Raw genomic sequence first — 17,096 nt, 5'->3', positions numbered from 1 at the left:
ATACCCCCCACCCCTCACCCCTTGGCGGGTCAGTCCCCAGCCCTGCACATCCCTCTGGAGCCTCATTTGTTTTTCCAGGGATTAACTGGGTGTCTTGAAAAACCAAACGAGCGAGGTGTGACAGTTTTGCTGCAGCAGCGTCACTCGTCCTGCAAAATGTGTTTGTTGAAAGAGGGAAAATGTGCTCAGAACGAGCCACAGCCTTTAGTCACGGGAACTCTGCTGGGAAACAGCCCCTCCGTGAGGCGTTGTCCTCCCGTCCTGCTGGCACAGCCACAGCCACGCACATCCCGCTGGGATAAACACGCTGCTGTTCCAAGGACACATCGGAGAAGCTGATTTTTAATACTTCATTTTTTTTCTTTTTTTTTCTTTTTTTTTTTTTACCCAACCGGGACTATTTACAGTGAGATTTGGGAGAAGCGATTCACACCAAAACAAACACCCTGAAGTATTTTAATTGTGTTTAAACGACTCTTGCACCCATGAAAAGAGCCCCAGGTGATGATGGGCACGTTGCTGTCGTTGCTTTGAGCCGCTGTACCAAGAAAAAAAAGCCTTCCCCTCAGGTCTTCAGCACTGGGAAAAGGTTGGGATGAATTCACTAGTGAGAGAGTAGATCAGCTTCAAGGGCTGCTTTTGGGATGTGGATGTTGCTGCTGGTGCCAGCAGAGATTGTGGGCTGAGCAACATCTTACCCACCACCCCTCATGGTACACCAGCTGGCACAACCTAAAAAAGAGCTTTGGCTCCCTAAAAATGAGCTACATATGCTTGGGATGAGGAACAAACCTGCTCTTGGTCCCTGGCACCCACGGAGCTGCTGGGGGCTCAACCTCAGCAATGTGGCTCCAGCACCTCCTGCCTTGGGGGCAGGAGGGACCTGCTCCTGCTGCTGGGGTTTGGGGACCTACCCAAGTGAAAATACTGCTCATTGTTTATGTACCTGCTGCTGGTGCAGAGGGAGAAGCACAGAGCCAGGTTTCTGTCTCACAACTCATCCCACTGGGAGTCCTTTGGCTTCCCTTATTCCCAAATTCCTATGCTGGGCACTAATCCCCACATATCAGCAGGGAGTGTGGTGGACTCCAGGCATCCCCAGAGCCCTGCAGCCCTATCCAGTGATCTCCATCCCACTCAAGGGATAAAATGCTGGCTCTGCCTCGTCACACATCCCCTGTCCTTGACATAAAGAGACTGGGGGGAGATTTTCACTCTAAAACAACTACCTGTGTACTGGTAGGAGTCAAAAAGAAACAAGTTTGAAGTCTGTTGACATTTCAGCCTTCAATTCCACATGGAAAATTTTACACAGAGCTCTGCTGGAGCAGGAAATAGTAGAGGAGACCTAGAACACAAGAAGGGGGTTAAATGCCTGATGGTCTTAAAAAAGGAAGAAATCCTGCACTTTAACATAAAGATGAGATTATAAACAACTCCATTAACCCAAACTATCTGAAACCTGAGAGGTTTTTGTCACTGAAATCCCAATTTAACTACTTTCATCAGCCTAACACATTGCTACCAGAAATCTGGGCTGTTTGGACACAGCCTGCCTCTGCCTAAAAAGCTGTGGAGGGCTAAGGGCACTTGTACTTCTCATGATGTTCTCCTAACAACAAAAGCGGAGAACAGCTGCAAAAAAATAAATGTCTCTTGTGTGGTCAATGGGAGGAGGAGGCAGAGAAGCAGGTCTTTGGCAGCTCTGGCTCTCAGTGTGCTCTAGGCTGATTTTTGAAGTCCTTCACAGAAACAATAACAACGATAACAAAAGGTCTGCAGTCCCCCCACCGTCCACGGCAAACTCCTGCCCTCCCTTGCCTCTCTGCTGCCCTCGCAGTTCACTCAGGGCCGCCTCGGCCCGGGTCACATCTCGGTGTCAGCAGGGCTGTGCTGCCGGGCCGAGTGCCCGTTTTTGGAGGACGCCTGGCCGGTCCCGTTCTCCTGGGTGCCACCGTTGAGGTTCGGCTTCTCCTGCGGCTCCGGCTGCTCCTGGGAGGGCGTCATCAGCATCGTGTTGCCCTGGCTACCGTTCTCCGCGTAATACGGGTCTTCAGCCTGAACAGGTACAGAAAGAACAGAGGCAGGGTCAGGGGAAGGGCAGGGCTGGTGGCGGGGGGATGGCACTGCAGGCAGGGCTTGGCTGGCTGCCCGCGATCCCCGGGCAGCAGGAACAAACAACCGCAGGCAGGGGCAGTGCTCTCGCTGACGAGAAGGGGGACAGAGGGCCTGAACCATGCCACGGCGAGATGAAGCAAGAAAACCAGCCAGGAAGTGCTTTTCCCCCCCCCTCCTGGACCTGAAAAGAGAAGGTTTTGTTGTTTTCTCATAACAGGTTTTAGAGCTGCCACTGCCTTGGTTTGCGAAGCCACCCCCGTGACAGACCATGTCTGCTGTCCACTTGGGCCAAGAAAGAAGCACCTGGGAATGAAAATGATGGAAACTGTCCCAATTTCTTCCCCCATCTTTCCTCTTAGCCTATAAATAGGTGCACAGCTCGCAGCAAGTTGCCAGCAGAAGTGTAGGGCTGCACTTCTCTGCAGGGCTGGTCACTGGCATTGCTGTGAGGAGGACCCAGGGCAACCCAGAGGTGCCTCTGTCCCCTCACAATAACTCCCTGTGTGTCAGACTGTGACATTTCTGGTAGCCATGGAATGGACACTGGTGATCCAAGTGGCAGTTCCCAGCTGGGAGCTGCTCCTTGTTTCCTCAGCAGCATCCAATGCATGGATGGCTGACAGGCTTCCCGCCCACCTCAGTGTTTCACTCAGCCCCTTTTCCATGTCCACGGGTGTGGGATGGACACATCTCACCTAAAACCTGGATTGACACTGCCATGGGCAGCTCCCAGCCACACATTTCCACTGCTGGAAGCATCCAGGGATCCAGAGACAGCGGGCTGGAGAGCCTGAGCTGTGATGGCCCTGCCTCTGACACACACACTTGACTTCCCATCTCTGTGTTTTGGGAGCATCCTTTCTGGCAAGGAAATAACCTTAATGGCTTTCCAGGACACAACTGCTCACATTGTTCAGAGGTGAGGGAAAAGCACGGCCAGGCCTAACTTGGCATTCCCAAAACTCACTGGTAGGGAGGACTCCTCAGTGGTCAGCCTGCCTGGAAAGGGGAAAATGGAAATAGGAGATTTCTGTCTCTTTCTTGATATGTTTTATTACCACTGCTTTTTAAGTGAGGGGAGAAATAGCCTTTATTACAGCAAGGGTACAGGACAGACACGGAACTCAAACACAGCAAATGGAAATTAAAATGTGTCACTTTTAATGACAAATTCATAAGCTTTCAGTGTCTCTGGAGGGGTCTTGTTGGCTGGGTTCTTACTGCTGAGCAAAAATAAGTGTTAGACCTGGAAGTACGTGCAAGAAAGGGGCAGTTCTCCCACAGGAGCAATCAGCTACGAGTTAATTTTGGAAGGCAAGACAGGTTTTCCTTCACCCTGTACATTTTGGCCTCCCTGCTCCTGCCCTTTGCCTTGCCCAGGCTGCCCCAGACTCAGCCACAACACGGGGCTGAGCTGTCCCACGACCTGGGGACACACGTGGGTGGAGGGTCCTGAGGCACAGGGTGCTGGGCACCCCCCTTTTCTGCCCTGCAGGTGCCCCCCTCGCTGCCAGGCCCCTCTCTACCCGCGGCTCTGCCAGTGGTAAGCACTAACCAGCCTCTCTCCCGCAGGGCTCCAGCTCCGCCGCCTCATCAGGAAGTATCCAGCCAAGCCCAGGAACGCCAGCAGGAGCCCAGATGTGACCAAGGCAATCAGGGTCTTCTGAGAAAAGTCCTGGTGGTTCCTCACGCTGTCCCACTTCAGGGATTTTATTCCAAACTGGGGAAAAAAACAACACCAAAGAGAGCCGGGAGTCCGACAAACAGGAAACGTGTGCATCTGCTGAACAGGCACCGACTTCAAACAATGCTGCTCCTTACCTCCTTGTGGAACTGCACGTAAACAAAGCTGGGCTTTGCTACCCCAGCTCCTGAGCTCTGCCCTGGCCCTATGAGCTCTCACGTCCTCACTGTCTCATTTCCAACCTGGAGTCTCCTGGGGTGCAGGGAATTTTTCTCCCTTGGACCAGAGCACTCAGACCCCAAGGTTTAGAGCACACACATCTGCAGAGCTGAGACCCCTCTGTGTGCTGCTCTTGCAGCTCTGCCATTTATGTATCTACAGACACCTGGAGCTCAGCTCCACGAGCCAATGGCAGCCTCGGGGGAAAGCTGGGAGGAGGAATTAATGAATATCAGGTGGGACTTCGAAGAAGCCAGTTGCATCCTAAGAGTCATTGTTGGGATCTAAACCTTTTCTAAGAAAACACTACAGAATTTTACAGAACCCTTTCAAGCATTTCTGCCTCCAGATTGTATTAATGCTCTTATGGTGCATGGCTGCCTCGCTGTTTGTGGCTCCAACCATGGAATCACAGACTGGTCTGGGTTGGAAGGGACCTTAAAGCTCATCCATTCCAACCCCCTGCCATGGGCAGGGACACTTTCCACCAGACCAGGTAGCTCCAAGCCCCGTCCAACCTGGCCCTGAACACTTCCAGGGGTCTCCTGTGCCAACACCCATCAGGCATCTCCAAACTGGAGGCAGGTTCAAGTCTCAGCCTCTCCCCCCAGTCTCAACTGACCACCTAAAAAACTCATCTCTCCAGCCACCCAGACCACCCGTTTTTTTCCAGCTGAATTTGCTTAAGGAATTTACCTTTTCCCAGTGAGACTCCTTGAGCATATGTGGAGCGGGATCTGCAAGGTTTCAAAGAGGAGAGGCACATTACACAGAGGGTCCTGCTGCAGGAAATGCCAGCACAGAAGGGCCTGGCTGAGCACGGAGGGGCTGAGAGCCCCTCTGCTGCTCTGGGGGCAATGCCTTTGCCCCAGGGCTGTACAAGACCCCAGAAGAAAGAGCAGTGGTTGCAGAGAGAGGTCTGCTGCCAGGATCTGTGTCCCACAGCCCTTCCCCACAAACATTCCCTCTCCCATTGCCCACACCGAGGTCGTTGTCCAGCGCCATCGATGGCAGCCGAAGGAACCAACACGAGCTTTAACATCCCTTCCAAGCCAAACCATTCCATGAGTCTGTGATCTTCTCCACTGACCTTTCTCTCCGCTGAGGATGAGGAGCAGACAGTGGTGGTCCACCTCAGACTTGGCGAGTTTGACCTGGCAGGGGGAGGGAACGGGGTGGGCGTTCTCTTGACACACTGCTCTCCACAGATCCGACCCCTTCCTCTCTAAAAAGTGTCTCTGCAAAATTTTCAGAAAGAACAGCCATTAAACCAACCAGACTGACAAATTCTCCACCTCAGCCACGCTGATGGTGGTGTTGTGCTTCCACATTTGGGTTTTGGTGGCTTATCTGTGCCCTGCAAAGCTGATCCAGGTGTCAGACCCCACTTCACCACTGCCCAGACCCCCAACACCAACACTTTGGAAGTGGAGATGCTTATTTCTTGTTTCTTAACTTGATGAGAATAAATTAAATGAAGATATTATTAGCAACTCTTGAAAATGGCATTTAAACAGATCTATATTTAGGACCTGAATTGCACGGCAAGTCTCTCCAGTTTTTGGACTGGAACAGCCATCTGAAGAGCCCTATTGTTTCAGAGTCCCAGGCAGGGGCTGAGAAAGGAGGGAAATAACAAAGAAGCATTGAGCCTTCCTGTTTAGGAAATGTCTTCAGTGTTTTTGCTAGGTTGCTGATCAAAGGCTAGGTAAAAAAACACCAATTTCTCACATTTTAGAGCTGAACTGACTCTTGGGTGGAAGAGGAAGAGGAGTGAGGAGCTGCAGCCTTTCCCTTCTGTTGGCCAATTTCTGTATCAGACAGGATAGGCTTTCTCCTTGGGGCTATTTTCAGCCACAGCCAGGCTTGGAGACAGAGCCCACAGTTGCTAAAAGACCTTATCAGCTTCCCTAACATCCTCCCAGCTGGGGACATCCTCCGAGCCGTGGCCGTGCCCACCCCCTTGAGACAGAGACAGGCTCCAGCTGAACCCCCTGTCCTGCCCCTGCCCTCCCCTCACTCCCCACGGGAGAAAACCCTCTCATCTTGCAGCGTGGTGCAGAGCCAGGAGGCTCAGTGCCTTCCTCCCTCTGCCTCAGAGTTACCTCAGCATTGTGCTCCGATCGCTACATCCTCCCAGCCTGCAAAAATGCACAAACTTATCCATGGGAGAATAACAAACAAATCACTTTCAGCTGTTTCTATAGAGCTTTGGCATGGGGTGAGAAAGGCCAAGATGGAAACAAGAGACCCAAGTGTGTATTTTCCTTTCTCTGCTGTGGAAAGAACTCATCGGAGTGTCAGAATTTCCCCCTGCAATTAGCGGCGCCGGGTGCCAGCTGATTGCTCATTTGCTTTGGGAAAGGCCAGCAGGAAAGTGAGACACACGCTCCCTCCTATCTGCTCCCCTCGCAGACACTCTTATCTGGTTCCCAGGTCCAGCCTGGGCTGGCTGTTCCCGCTCCAGGATTGCTGAGGTGGAGGCAGGGGGACAGACCTGCTGTGGGGTGGGAGCCGCCCGAAAAACACGGTGGGAAGTTGGGCTGTTTGAATCGTTTCACGTGGAGGGAGGGTTGAGAGTAGGTGAGGTACGACTCTGTAGGATATTCTGTCTGTTCTATGTGTATCCCTTCATATATGTGATGCATAAACCCTGTGCCCAGGAGGGATCAGAGCCCACTAGATGGCATATGTGGTCGGAATCACTCGCTCCCGGAGTTTCCCTCCGTAGGTTCTTGCTAAAGTACAGTCCCTGTAAACAGGAGCGAGTCTAAATGCCATTCAACCACTAATTTGCAGAGAAAAGCCAGGTAAGAATTCACTCATCCTGAGTGGCAGCAGTATGGCTGAATGACAGAAGAAAAATTATGTATTTTATACATATTTTATACCCAGTCTGCCATCCCACAACATCCAGGACCACTCACCCTCTGTGGCAGGTTGTACCTCTAGTGTGAAAGGATTCTTCTTCCCACCCATAACAGACCCTCCTCTGATTTTATAAATCTTCATTTTTGGTGCACGAGGCCAGGGGCAGTTACAGAGAGCCTGGCATTCCCTTAGGAGTCGATGGGGGCACTGATCAGCTACTTCAAATGCCCTGTTTTCTTTCCTAGGGCAGTTGGCAAGACAAAAAAAGGCACTTGCGTTCTCCACAGGGAAGAGGAAGAAGAAGAACAAAGGCAACTTCCTGCTAAACATGGGGGGAGACACTTTAAAAGCTGAACTGACCTCAGAGCTTAATAATGAAAAAAAAAAAAAAAGAGGTTTTATGCAGCCAGGAGGTTGCATTTCCCCTGGGTTGATCATTCCTTTGGGATCCTCCTGGGACTGCTGTGATCATCCATTTGGGATCCTCCTCAGACTGCTGTGACCATCCCTTTGGGATCTTCCTGGGACTGCTGTGACCATCCCCTCCTCCATCAGTCTGGCACAGCTCAGATGCTCTGGCCACGAGCTCCCCACCCCAAACTGACCCTCCAGGTACAGTGGGTGACCCCATTGCTGCAAGAGTCGCAGCAGGAATTTGCCCTGAGCTGGTTCCTTGCAGCCCCCCCTCCTCCTGCATGTCCCCCCTCCTCCCCCCTGGGGACACTCACACAAGTGGTGGACTCGTTGAGCTGCAGGCAGATGGCTCCAGTGTCACTCACTTCCTTGACATTGTGGCATGTGATGGGAAGAGGGGAGGGCTGGAGGGGAAAACACACAGGGGTGGTATCAGTGACCTGTTGGGGGGGGTTGTGAGGCAAACCCAGCCTCCTGGTGGCCCCCCATCCTCACCTTTGGGCTGTCCCTGGCTGTGTGGGGTGGCAGGGTGGCAGCTGAGACAGGAGGGTGCTCCGTGGTGGCAGGAGAGCTCTTCATATCCACTGTGGACCCCGAGGCCTCTGCTGCCTCACTGGGCTGTGTCTCTGGGCTCTTGGTCGTGGGGACACTTTGGCTCATGTTCTGTGTCTCCAAGGAGGTGCCCAGTTCTACTGGGGGGGCTTGGCTGGTCTGGGGGTTCATCTGCTCCCCACTGGATCCTGTGGAGCTGGGAATGCCTGTCAGGGACCCGGCTGCAGCTTCAGGTTTGCAGAAATGCAATGGAAAGGAGACATGAGAAAGCTGAAATCCCCTAAAGTCAATGTGTGACATTGCAGTGACTGAGGTACAACACTGATTTGTCACAGCCAGCACCAGAACGAGGCCTTGGCTCTCCAAGAAACACTCATTAGCTTTGGCTCAGCTGCCTAATTGCTACATGTGCTTCATGATCTGGTTACAGGGGCAAGGGTGCCACCATTCCCCCTCCCCGGCATCGCCCTCCGCTCCTCCCCGACCCAGAGTCTTCCAAGAGATGCACTGATCCCAAACAGCACGAGAGAAAGGCACCTGCATGTGTGCCAGGGTCCCTCCTTCAGAGCCTGAGCTTGGCCCCTTATCATGGAATCATGGAATGGTTTGAGTTGGAAGGGACCTTAAAAATCATCTGCTTCCACCCCCTCCATGGGCAGGGACACCTTCCACTAGCCCAGGCTGCTCCAAGCCCTGTCCAACCTGGCCTTGGACACTCCCAGGGATGGGGCAACCACAGCTTCTCTGGGCAACCTGTGCCAGGGCCTGCCCACCCTCACAGGGAAGGATTTCTTCCCATATATCCAATCTAAACCTGCCCTCCTTCAACTTAAAGCCATATCCCCTGGTCCTCTTCTTGCCAAAGGCTGCCAGACCTCTTACAGGTGCCCTTTCTAACATGTATGTTGAGATAAAAATTGATGAGCCTTTTATCCCACCATCTCCTGTCTGTTTTGGGTCCAAGCCACCCACCCTCAAGACAGCAGGGCTGGGTGGCCCCCGGTGGGATATTTTGGACAGAATTAAAGTTTTTGACCATACTATCTGCCTCTTGTTTTTTTCAGAGCACAAACCATGCCTTAAAAATTTAATTATTAATACAAATGCTGCCAGGAATCACGGGGGGAACAAGGGGAGCAGTTACCAGCTGTGTCTGGTGTGGGCTTGGCACTGCTGGAGGTTCCAGTGGCCCCGGTGGCTCCGATGGTTCCCGTGGTTGCCCCACTGGTGTTGCCTTCCTCTGCCATGTCCGTGACTGTGGGTGCAGGTGTCCCTGTCGGGTTCCCAGCAGTGTTGCCTGGGGGCAGAGGAAGGTGTTAGGGGGCTGCTGAACCACCCCCCTCCAGCCCTGAGTCCCCGGGGGTAGGCAGGGAAGGGCCTGTGCTCTCACAAATTCACTTTTTAATGCCCCAGAGTGGCAGGGTGCCTCAGAGCACAGCTGGGAGAAGCTCAGAGATGAAATGCTTCAGCTGGGTGAGCACCAGGCTTTGGTGCAGCCCTTGCAGGGGCTCCAGAGCTCTCAGGAGGAGGAGAACAGGCTCGTTTCTACCCTCATCCCACCCCATCCTCAGCTCACTGATGGATGCACAAAGCCCTGCACAAAGCTGGATTTCATAGTAGTTTGGGTTTATAATCCTTGGAGGAAAGACTCAAGCCTTGGAAGAGATCACTTGTGTGCCTCAGGATAGATAAGTTGGATTTACAGTTGCAGGCACAATCTCAAAGTAAATAGAAACATTCCCACTGGCTTGGGATCAGCCCTGACTCATGAGCAAAAACATCTTTGGAGGTAAAGCAGAATGTTTGGAGAGTGGTTTGCTGTTCTAACTTAAAGTTTATATATTGCTTCCTGCTGTGTTACAGAGATGACACTTCCAGCTTTTCCTTCTGAAACGAACTATATGAGTCAGTGAAAATGCATTTCTCCCCATTCCTCAACCTTCTCTGTTCTTAAGATCTCTTCCCACTTTTAACAAACAGCTTCACTCTCTACCCGAGGGCTCTTGGTGTTTAAGATTCTTATCCAGGCATCAAAAAGAAAATCACACAAAATGTGTTGTTTCATTTGTATTTCTGCCCAGGGGAGCCCGAGCTCCAAGAAAAGTTACTTCATCCTCCCCAGCCACCCTCCACGAGGGATGGAGCAGCACTGGCAGGTCCTGGTCAGCTGCCAGTGCCAGTGCCAGGTAAACAGCCCTGGTGTTTGTGTCCTGCAGGACCCTGCATTGTCCTGGCAGGAATTTTTCTCTGTCAGGATGTCAGGATTTTGCTGGATCAGGCCCAGAGAGCCTGGATGGTTTGTGAGAAGAAAAGGCTGAGACCACTGAGGTTCATTTTGGCAGTGGGGGCAGCAGGTAGAGCTGCTCCTGCACTGCCAGATTGGGCCAGAGGGTGCTGAGGGGGAAAGGGTGCCCCAACCTGGCCCCATGGGGCTGCCTGCACTGGTGCCTCCCCTCCCATCCCATCCCATCCCGTCCTGTCCTGTCCCATCCAGTCCATCCCATCCCATCCCATCCCATCCATCCATCTCATCCTATCTTAATCATCCCATCTATCCCATCCCATCCCATCCATCCCATGCTATGGGATAAGACCCATCCCATCCAGTCCATCTCCTCACATCCCATTCCATCCATCCTATCCTATCTATCCCATCCCATCCTATCTATCTCATCCCATCCATCCCATCCTATCTTATCATTCCCATCTATCCCATCCCATCCCATCCCATCCCATCCATCCCATGCTATCTTATCCATCCCATCCCATCCAGTCCATCCTATCCCATCCAGTATATCTCCTCCCATCCCATCCCATCCTATCCCATCCCATCCCATCCCATCCCATCTTATCCACCCCATGCTATCTTATCCAACCCCTGCTATCTTATCCAACCCATGCTATCTTATCCATCCCATCCCATCCCATCCCACCCATCCATCCCACCCCATCCCGGGCTGCAGCTGCTCTGGGGGAGGCAGGGGCCCTGTCGAGGGCTCTGTGCAGGTGTCAGGAGCTGGAATTCAGGCTCTGGCACAGCTTTTGTTGCAGGGAGAAGTCTCTCCTCTCCAAGACAATTCAGTTCCAGCTGGTTAAATCACCAAGTTTTCCTGATGACTTCTAACAAATCAAAAGCAGGAGGCAGGACTGCGTGCCCAGAATAATGAGGAGCACAAAGTTAAGTCCAGGCTTTACGCACAGCTCCGTGTTTTCATGGACACGAGCAGGAAATTTTGCATCACCAGAACAATGCAGCGCCTGGACTTGACCTCCCCGAGTGCCACAGCCACCCAAGCACCTCTGAGCTGTTCCAGATGTTTGTAAAGCACCAGAGGTACTTCTAATCAAAGCCTTTTCACCACTGAATATTGGAATTGCAGCCTGGATATTGCTGGGTGGAAGCTGGGAGAGGAGCTGTCACGTTGTATTTCTTTTTCTTGCCTTTGTTGTAGCATGTGCAGGTCCTTTCTACAGAAAACATGGCTGGGTTTTTTGAAACCTGAGGACTCAGGAGATAAATAATGATCCAGATGTGGGCTGGATAAGCCACATGGTGCTCAGTTTAAGTGGGTCATTTATTGCACCATACATTTTTAATGGCTTTACTAAACTTTGTCAATTTGTGAGTATTAAGGGTTTGGGAGTTTAAGCCAAGCCATTTATTAACCTGGGAGAAATCTTCACCTGGCAGTGCAAGCAAGTGCAGGAGCAAAAACATGCAGATATTGGAAAGAAAACTGCTCTTCAGGGTACCTATTTTATTTACCCACTTAGATTTCAAAAGTAAATGCCTCAGATTTTTAAAAATATTTTAATAATGGGGCTGACAAAAGATCTCAGCTCAAATTGAATAAGCAAAAGTGACAATATAAATGTTAAAGGAGTTGACTTGGTCCAACACTCATCCCTGAGCACTAAAGCAGGGCCACAAAAAACCCACCTCTGCAGTGGCAAAGGAAACAGGAGAAAAGTTTCCAAAGTTTGCAAAGCAAACCAAAGAGATCCCCAGGCAGAACCTGCACCTCCTGTGCTGCCACTGCTGATTTCTCTTGGAAAACCTTTTGGTGACTGGGCACCTCCTTCAGTGCTCTGACACACAAACCCAGAGCTTCTCCAGCTCTGTGCTGAGTAAAGTTCTTTTTCCAAGCTCCAGGAGCTCCAGGGGCTATGGCAAAGGGCTGCCCCTGACATGGCACTGTGGTACTGCTGGTCCCAGAGGCTGCAGGGGAGGGTGAGGAACCACTGGATATAGGAAAGGAGGGTATGGAAACGTGGGATAGAGAAGAAGAGGGTATGGGACCCTGGAATATGGAAGAGGAGGGTATGGAACTGTGGGACAGAGAAGAGGGTATGGAAATGTAGGATAGAGAAGAGGAGGGTATGGGACCCTGGAATATGGAAGAGGAGAGTATGGAAATGTGGGATAGAGAAGAGGAGGTTATGGAAACATGGGGCATAGTAGAGGAGGGTATGGAATTACGGGATAGAGAAGAGGAGGGTATGGGATAGTGGAATATGGAAGAGGAGGGTATGGGATAGTGGAATATGGAAGAGGAGGGTATGGAAACACGGGATAGAGAGGAGGAGGGTATGGAACTGTGGGACACGGAGCTCTGGAGCTGGAGCCAGCCCAGGCTTCCCGCAGCAGCTCCTCCAAGGGCTCCAGCCGGCATTACTCATGCCTTTCCAGTTTTACAGCTCTCAGCCATGTGGCAGGAATTCAAGCGGGTGGAGCCCTCTTCCCTCTGGAAATATCTGATAAAAACCCCTTCCCTCCCCCTTTTTCCTTCTCCCAGACAGGATATGGGTGTGGGGCCACCGTGGTGGCTCAGGGGGGCTGTGGGAGCCCCCCGAGCTGCCACACCAAAGCCCAGCTGCTGGACCAAGGCTTTCCTTGGGCTTGGGGCCTCTCCAGCACTTTGGGAGCCCGGCACCTTCCCAGGGACTGAGATTTCTCCTGGCTGGAGCAGTTACTATGTGCAGCCTCTGAAAGGATGTTAAGCTCAAGCAGCTGGAAGTTTTAAAGCTCCTTTTCCCCCTCTCCTGATAGTTAGGACTTTGTTGCAAAAGGAACGAAGGAAAGAAGGAATGCTTGAAAATCACGAGAAAAGAGGGTTTGCTGAAGATCAAGCTTGGCAGAGGTGAATAAAAAGATAGTAAAAAAAAAGAAAGATAAAAGGTTAAATAAAGAAATAAAGTGTTTTAATTCGGTACAAATATAATATATACTCTCTTTTCCATGTTCATTCTGACACATGCACAGGACAGCCCTTCAGGTGCTTTATCAAAGCCCAGTTTTCCAACACAAACTCCTCACACCATCCTACCTGGAGCTCGGGAGGGTTCCCAAGCATTCCTGGAGTAACAGCCCTCTCTGTGGACCAGGGATCTGTTGTAAGCTTCTCCCACACTCATTAGAACTCCGTGGATTCCCAAAGAACCAGGCAGAGGCCAGAGCTGAGCCTTTCCCAGGTGATTTTCTCCCCATGGAGCCCCTGACTCCAGGGTCCTGGTACCCAAACTCCACCCTCCCCACCCTGCATCCACACATGGCATTTGTTGGACTCCTGCCCCTGGCCCAGTGTGGCACAAGGGATTTTCCCCACGTGGCTTTAGCTGGAGGTGTCCTGGGAGCAGGAGGGGACTGGTTGTCCCACCCTCAGCAGCGCTGCCAGGAGCAACCTGAGCCCAAATTTGGGATTTCCATCGGGAGTTGCACAACTGGAAGCTTTGCTGGATTCTCTCAGACTCTCCAGGGAGGTGAGGAGCATGCAGTGCCCCCAGGGTGAGCTCCTTGATTTCTCTCAGCACCTACACTGAGCAGAAAAAAATCCTCCTCCACCTCCCAGCAAGAAACATCCTTCAGAAATGATGACCACGGGCTGTGCAATGACATTTTTCAGCACTAAAGACCATGTCACCCTTTGTCTTTCCCAAATCCCAGCTTTTTATCACTTTTGTATCACTTTTGCTTTGTGCTACAAGGAACTTGGGGTTTTGCATCTCAGGTAAACCCTTTTGTCCTACACCCGCTCGCTGCTCAGTTCAGCCCAACCAGGCAGTCCTAAATGTCATTTCTCCTAAATAAAATTGGTTTTTTTCCTTCCTGTAAAATTTACACAGGCTGGAGGGTCAGGCACAGCAGCTCAGGTGAGCAATATACCTGGGCAGCAAGGGGAACATTAAAGGAGCACCGTGAAACAGAAGAACAAAATACAGCGAATTCTTGCAGCAGATCTTGTTGCTCACATTCATGTGAATAAGGAAAAATTACATTTGAGGAGACACCCGCAGGCTCCTGGCTCCTGTCCCAGCACACCAGGCAGCACACAAAGTGTTGCTTCACTTTTTTTAGTCCTTTTTTTATTACTTCATGGTTGTTGGGTTTGGGACAAAAATGATAATATTTCCCTAAAATATAACCCTTTAAAAAGTAGTACCTAGAGAAAAGTCTCCGTGCTGTTACTCGCTGCTTCATGTGATGAATATTTGAAGAGCTGGAATAGGAGATTTTAATATTTATGGAGATTCATTTGATTTTCAGCAAATGTTTAGTTCCAACCACAAAACAAAAGTGAGGCTCATTTGCACCCAGGCAGGCGGAGAGACAACTGGCTGTGGCTGCACTCCCTTTGCCTGCTGCATTCCCATCCCCTTGTGTTACCCATGGTATTGGAGGGAGTTTAGATCCTGGTTCCACTCCTTTTCAAACCAGCAGCACTTTGCTCCAGTGCGTGGCTGGGGGTGTGTTGGTCGGGGTGCCTGATGCAGGGCTGCTCTGCAGAACGTCACCGCGGGGTTTGGATGTGGAATTGTCATTTCAGACTCGTTAAAACACATCCTCCCCCCCAAAGCTGCCTCTCCCCAGTCGCCCAGGAGTCGCCCCATGCCCTGGTCTCTTGTGCAACCCGGGTATTTTCTGTGTTTCAGTACTCACCAGCCAACTCCAGCACGCAGAGGGCGATCCAGAAGAGCTGCCTCCACTTCATCACCCTGAAACTTCCCAAGAACAGCATTCCCAGCTCCCACCACAACTGGAGCTGGCCGTGACAGCTCCGGGGTTCTCAGTCCTGCAGCAGCTCTGAGCTCATGCAGCTTGGTTGGAGTTCAAGCCTTTGAGATCACTCAGTTTTGTGGGGTGGGTTTCTCTTCAGGGGTTGTGCTTGTGGTTCAAGACTGCGAGGTGGAGTTTGCTCCGCTTTGATTTCCCAGTTTTATATAGTTCATGGCAACCTCACTATCACTTAGGTAATTTTCTCCTCCCCACTTTCCTGCCAGCAGCTTCAAAACAAACAAAAGATCAGCCCTCTCCCCAGCAAAGGATCCCAAAGCCTCGCTGGGATTAACTCTTTCCTGAGAGCTGCTGCTTTCCTGTTAGAGCACAGGCAGGGACAGAGCCTGGATGGAAGGATCACAGCAGAGCCTGCAGCTGAACTTCCCTCAGAGCAAAGTAAACACGGTCTGGTGAGAGCAGAGACGTGGAGAAGCCCCAGGTCCAGCCCAGCGAGCCCCGTGCTCCGTCCCAGAGCTGTGGAAAAGGGGGGAATGCTGAAAATGGACTTCAGAATCAGAAAATTTCTCAGCAAATTAAGCAGGGAACTCAAGGATGAGAAATCATCACTGACCTGAAGAGAAGTAACTCCATTTGCTTTGCTAAATTGACTTTGGCCAAACAGGGAGCACGAACGAGATGGGTTAGAGAAGGGCTGGGGGAGAGAAAAACCCACAGGCAAAAACTTTGGCATCAAACCTGGAGCAGAAGAGGGACGTGAGACTAATAACTTCCCAGAGCTCATTTCCATTAGGAATGCATTACAGAAACACTGAAAACAGCAGAGAAACACCGACTTCGGTTTTATTGCCAGGCTGAGCTTTACCAAGTGGGAAACTTGGCTGAGGGTCTCTGGTTCTCCAGTGGCTGCACTGCAGACACACGTGGGACCAGCTCTGGAAGTGGTGGGATGAGGGATGTTCTGCAGCAACTCAGGGGCTCACTCAGTGTGTCCTAATGTGGGGATGTCCCATCCCTGGAAGTGTTCAAAGTCAGGTTGGATGGAGCTCTGAGCAACTTGGTCTAGGGGGAGGTGTCCCTGCCCTTGGCAGGGGGTGGAATGGGATGAGCTTTAAGGTCCCTTCCAACCCAAACCATTCTGTGACTGACTTTGCCTTTGGGTATATATATATATATAAAAAATAAATAAAAAATATGATGACTTGGGAAATTAAACTCTAGTTAAATCTTAATTCTTCCTTTTCTTTAATTGCTGGGTGATGAGGTCACTAAATGTGTCATTGCAAACAGGAAATCAAAAATGAGGTGGCCAGGAAAAGAGTTATGGAAGGAAAGACAAGGAAGAACTTACTCCATGTGTCATCTTTTTATGGATGCCCCTATAACTCTTCTAAAGTCACAGAATCACAGAATGGTTTGTGTTGGGAGGGACCCTAAAGATCATTTCATTCCACCCCCTGATATGGGCAGGAAGATTTTCCCCTAGACCAGGTTGCTCAGAGCTCCATCCAACCTGGCTTTAAACACTTCCAGGGATGGGACATCCCCATGTTAGGGGGATACAGTCAGAAAAGGATTAAAAGACATTAAAAAAAAAAAAAAAGGATACAATAGTATTATGTACAAAGAGCTCCCTAAATAGCATTTCCAGTTTACACATTTATTGGTAGGACGAAATTCCAGTAGTTTTTTCTTTTAGCATAGGACAGGGGTTGGATGACATGATGTTTAAAGGTCCCTTCCAACTCAAACCATTCTGTCATTCTATGGCAGGAAACTATCTCTTGGAAGGAAACATCTGCAGCTAAGAAAAGTGCTCCAACATCTATATAAAGATTTCTATTATGTTCAGTAATCTATTACTGAATGACAGAGTGACACAGCTCTATTAGAGACCAAAATATCCCGGTAAAATATGGTCTAAAACCTGAGTGTGGGCACAGCCTGGCTGACTCCAACAGCTCCCACCAAATATCTTCCCTTTTTTCCTCTCTTAAACACACATACATTTGGAAATGCATGACTCAGTGTGTAACCAAGTTTTACATTGCATATCAGCTCAGAAAATAAATTCAGAGATGAAAAGTGAAAGGTGGAGTGAGACGAGAGTCTTATTTAAATAACAGATATGTTTTTTGTCTTCAAAGTGGGAATTTGGGCTGAAAAACACAACTAAAAATCAGAATGACAGAATCATAGAATGGTTTGGGTTGGGAGGCACCTTAA

The 17,096-nt window shown here is 50.6% G+C and overlaps 1 protein-coding gene across 2 annotated transcripts; it reads right to left on the bottom strand.

The window, feature by feature from the left end:
• Positions 1 to 1,272: 1,272 nt before the first annotated feature.
• Positions 1,273 to 15,072, bottom strand: CD34 (CD34 molecule). 2 transcript variants are annotated; one of them, XM_018079847.1, is made up of 8 exons: positions 14,796 to 15,072; positions 9,003 to 9,155; positions 7,802 to 8,085; positions 7,621 to 7,710; positions 5,112 to 5,259; positions 4,718 to 4,758; positions 3,674 to 3,838; positions 1,273 to 2,058 (listed from the first exon to the last, which is right to left on the bottom strand). In XM_018079847.1, the coding sequence occupies exons 1-8, from the start codon at positions 14,872 to 14,874 to the stop codon at positions 1,867 to 1,869; spliced, it is 1,152 nt and encodes a 383-aa protein (XP_017935336.1). In that variant the 5' UTR covers positions 14,875 to 15,072; the 3' UTR covers positions 1,273 to 1,866. The 2 variants fall into 2 exon arrangements, with proteins under 2 accessions (XP_017935336.1, XP_017935337.1); XM_018079848.1 differs by lacking the exon at positions 1,273 to 2,058 and adding an exon at positions 3,257 to 3,341.
• Positions 15,073 to 17,096: the final 2,024 nt, after the last annotated feature.

Source organism: Manacus vitellinus, unplaced genomic scaffold, assembly GCF_001715985.3.
Source record: "Manacus vitellinus isolate BGI_N305 unplaced genomic scaffold, ASM171598v3 scaffold_47_pilon, whole genome shotgun sequence".
Classification (NCBI taxonomy): domain Eukaryota; kingdom Metazoa; phylum Chordata; class Aves; order Passeriformes; family Pipridae; genus Manacus; species Manacus vitellinus.
Note: the sequence above shows the minus strand (reverse complement) of the source record. Positions and strands in the feature narration are given on the sequence as shown.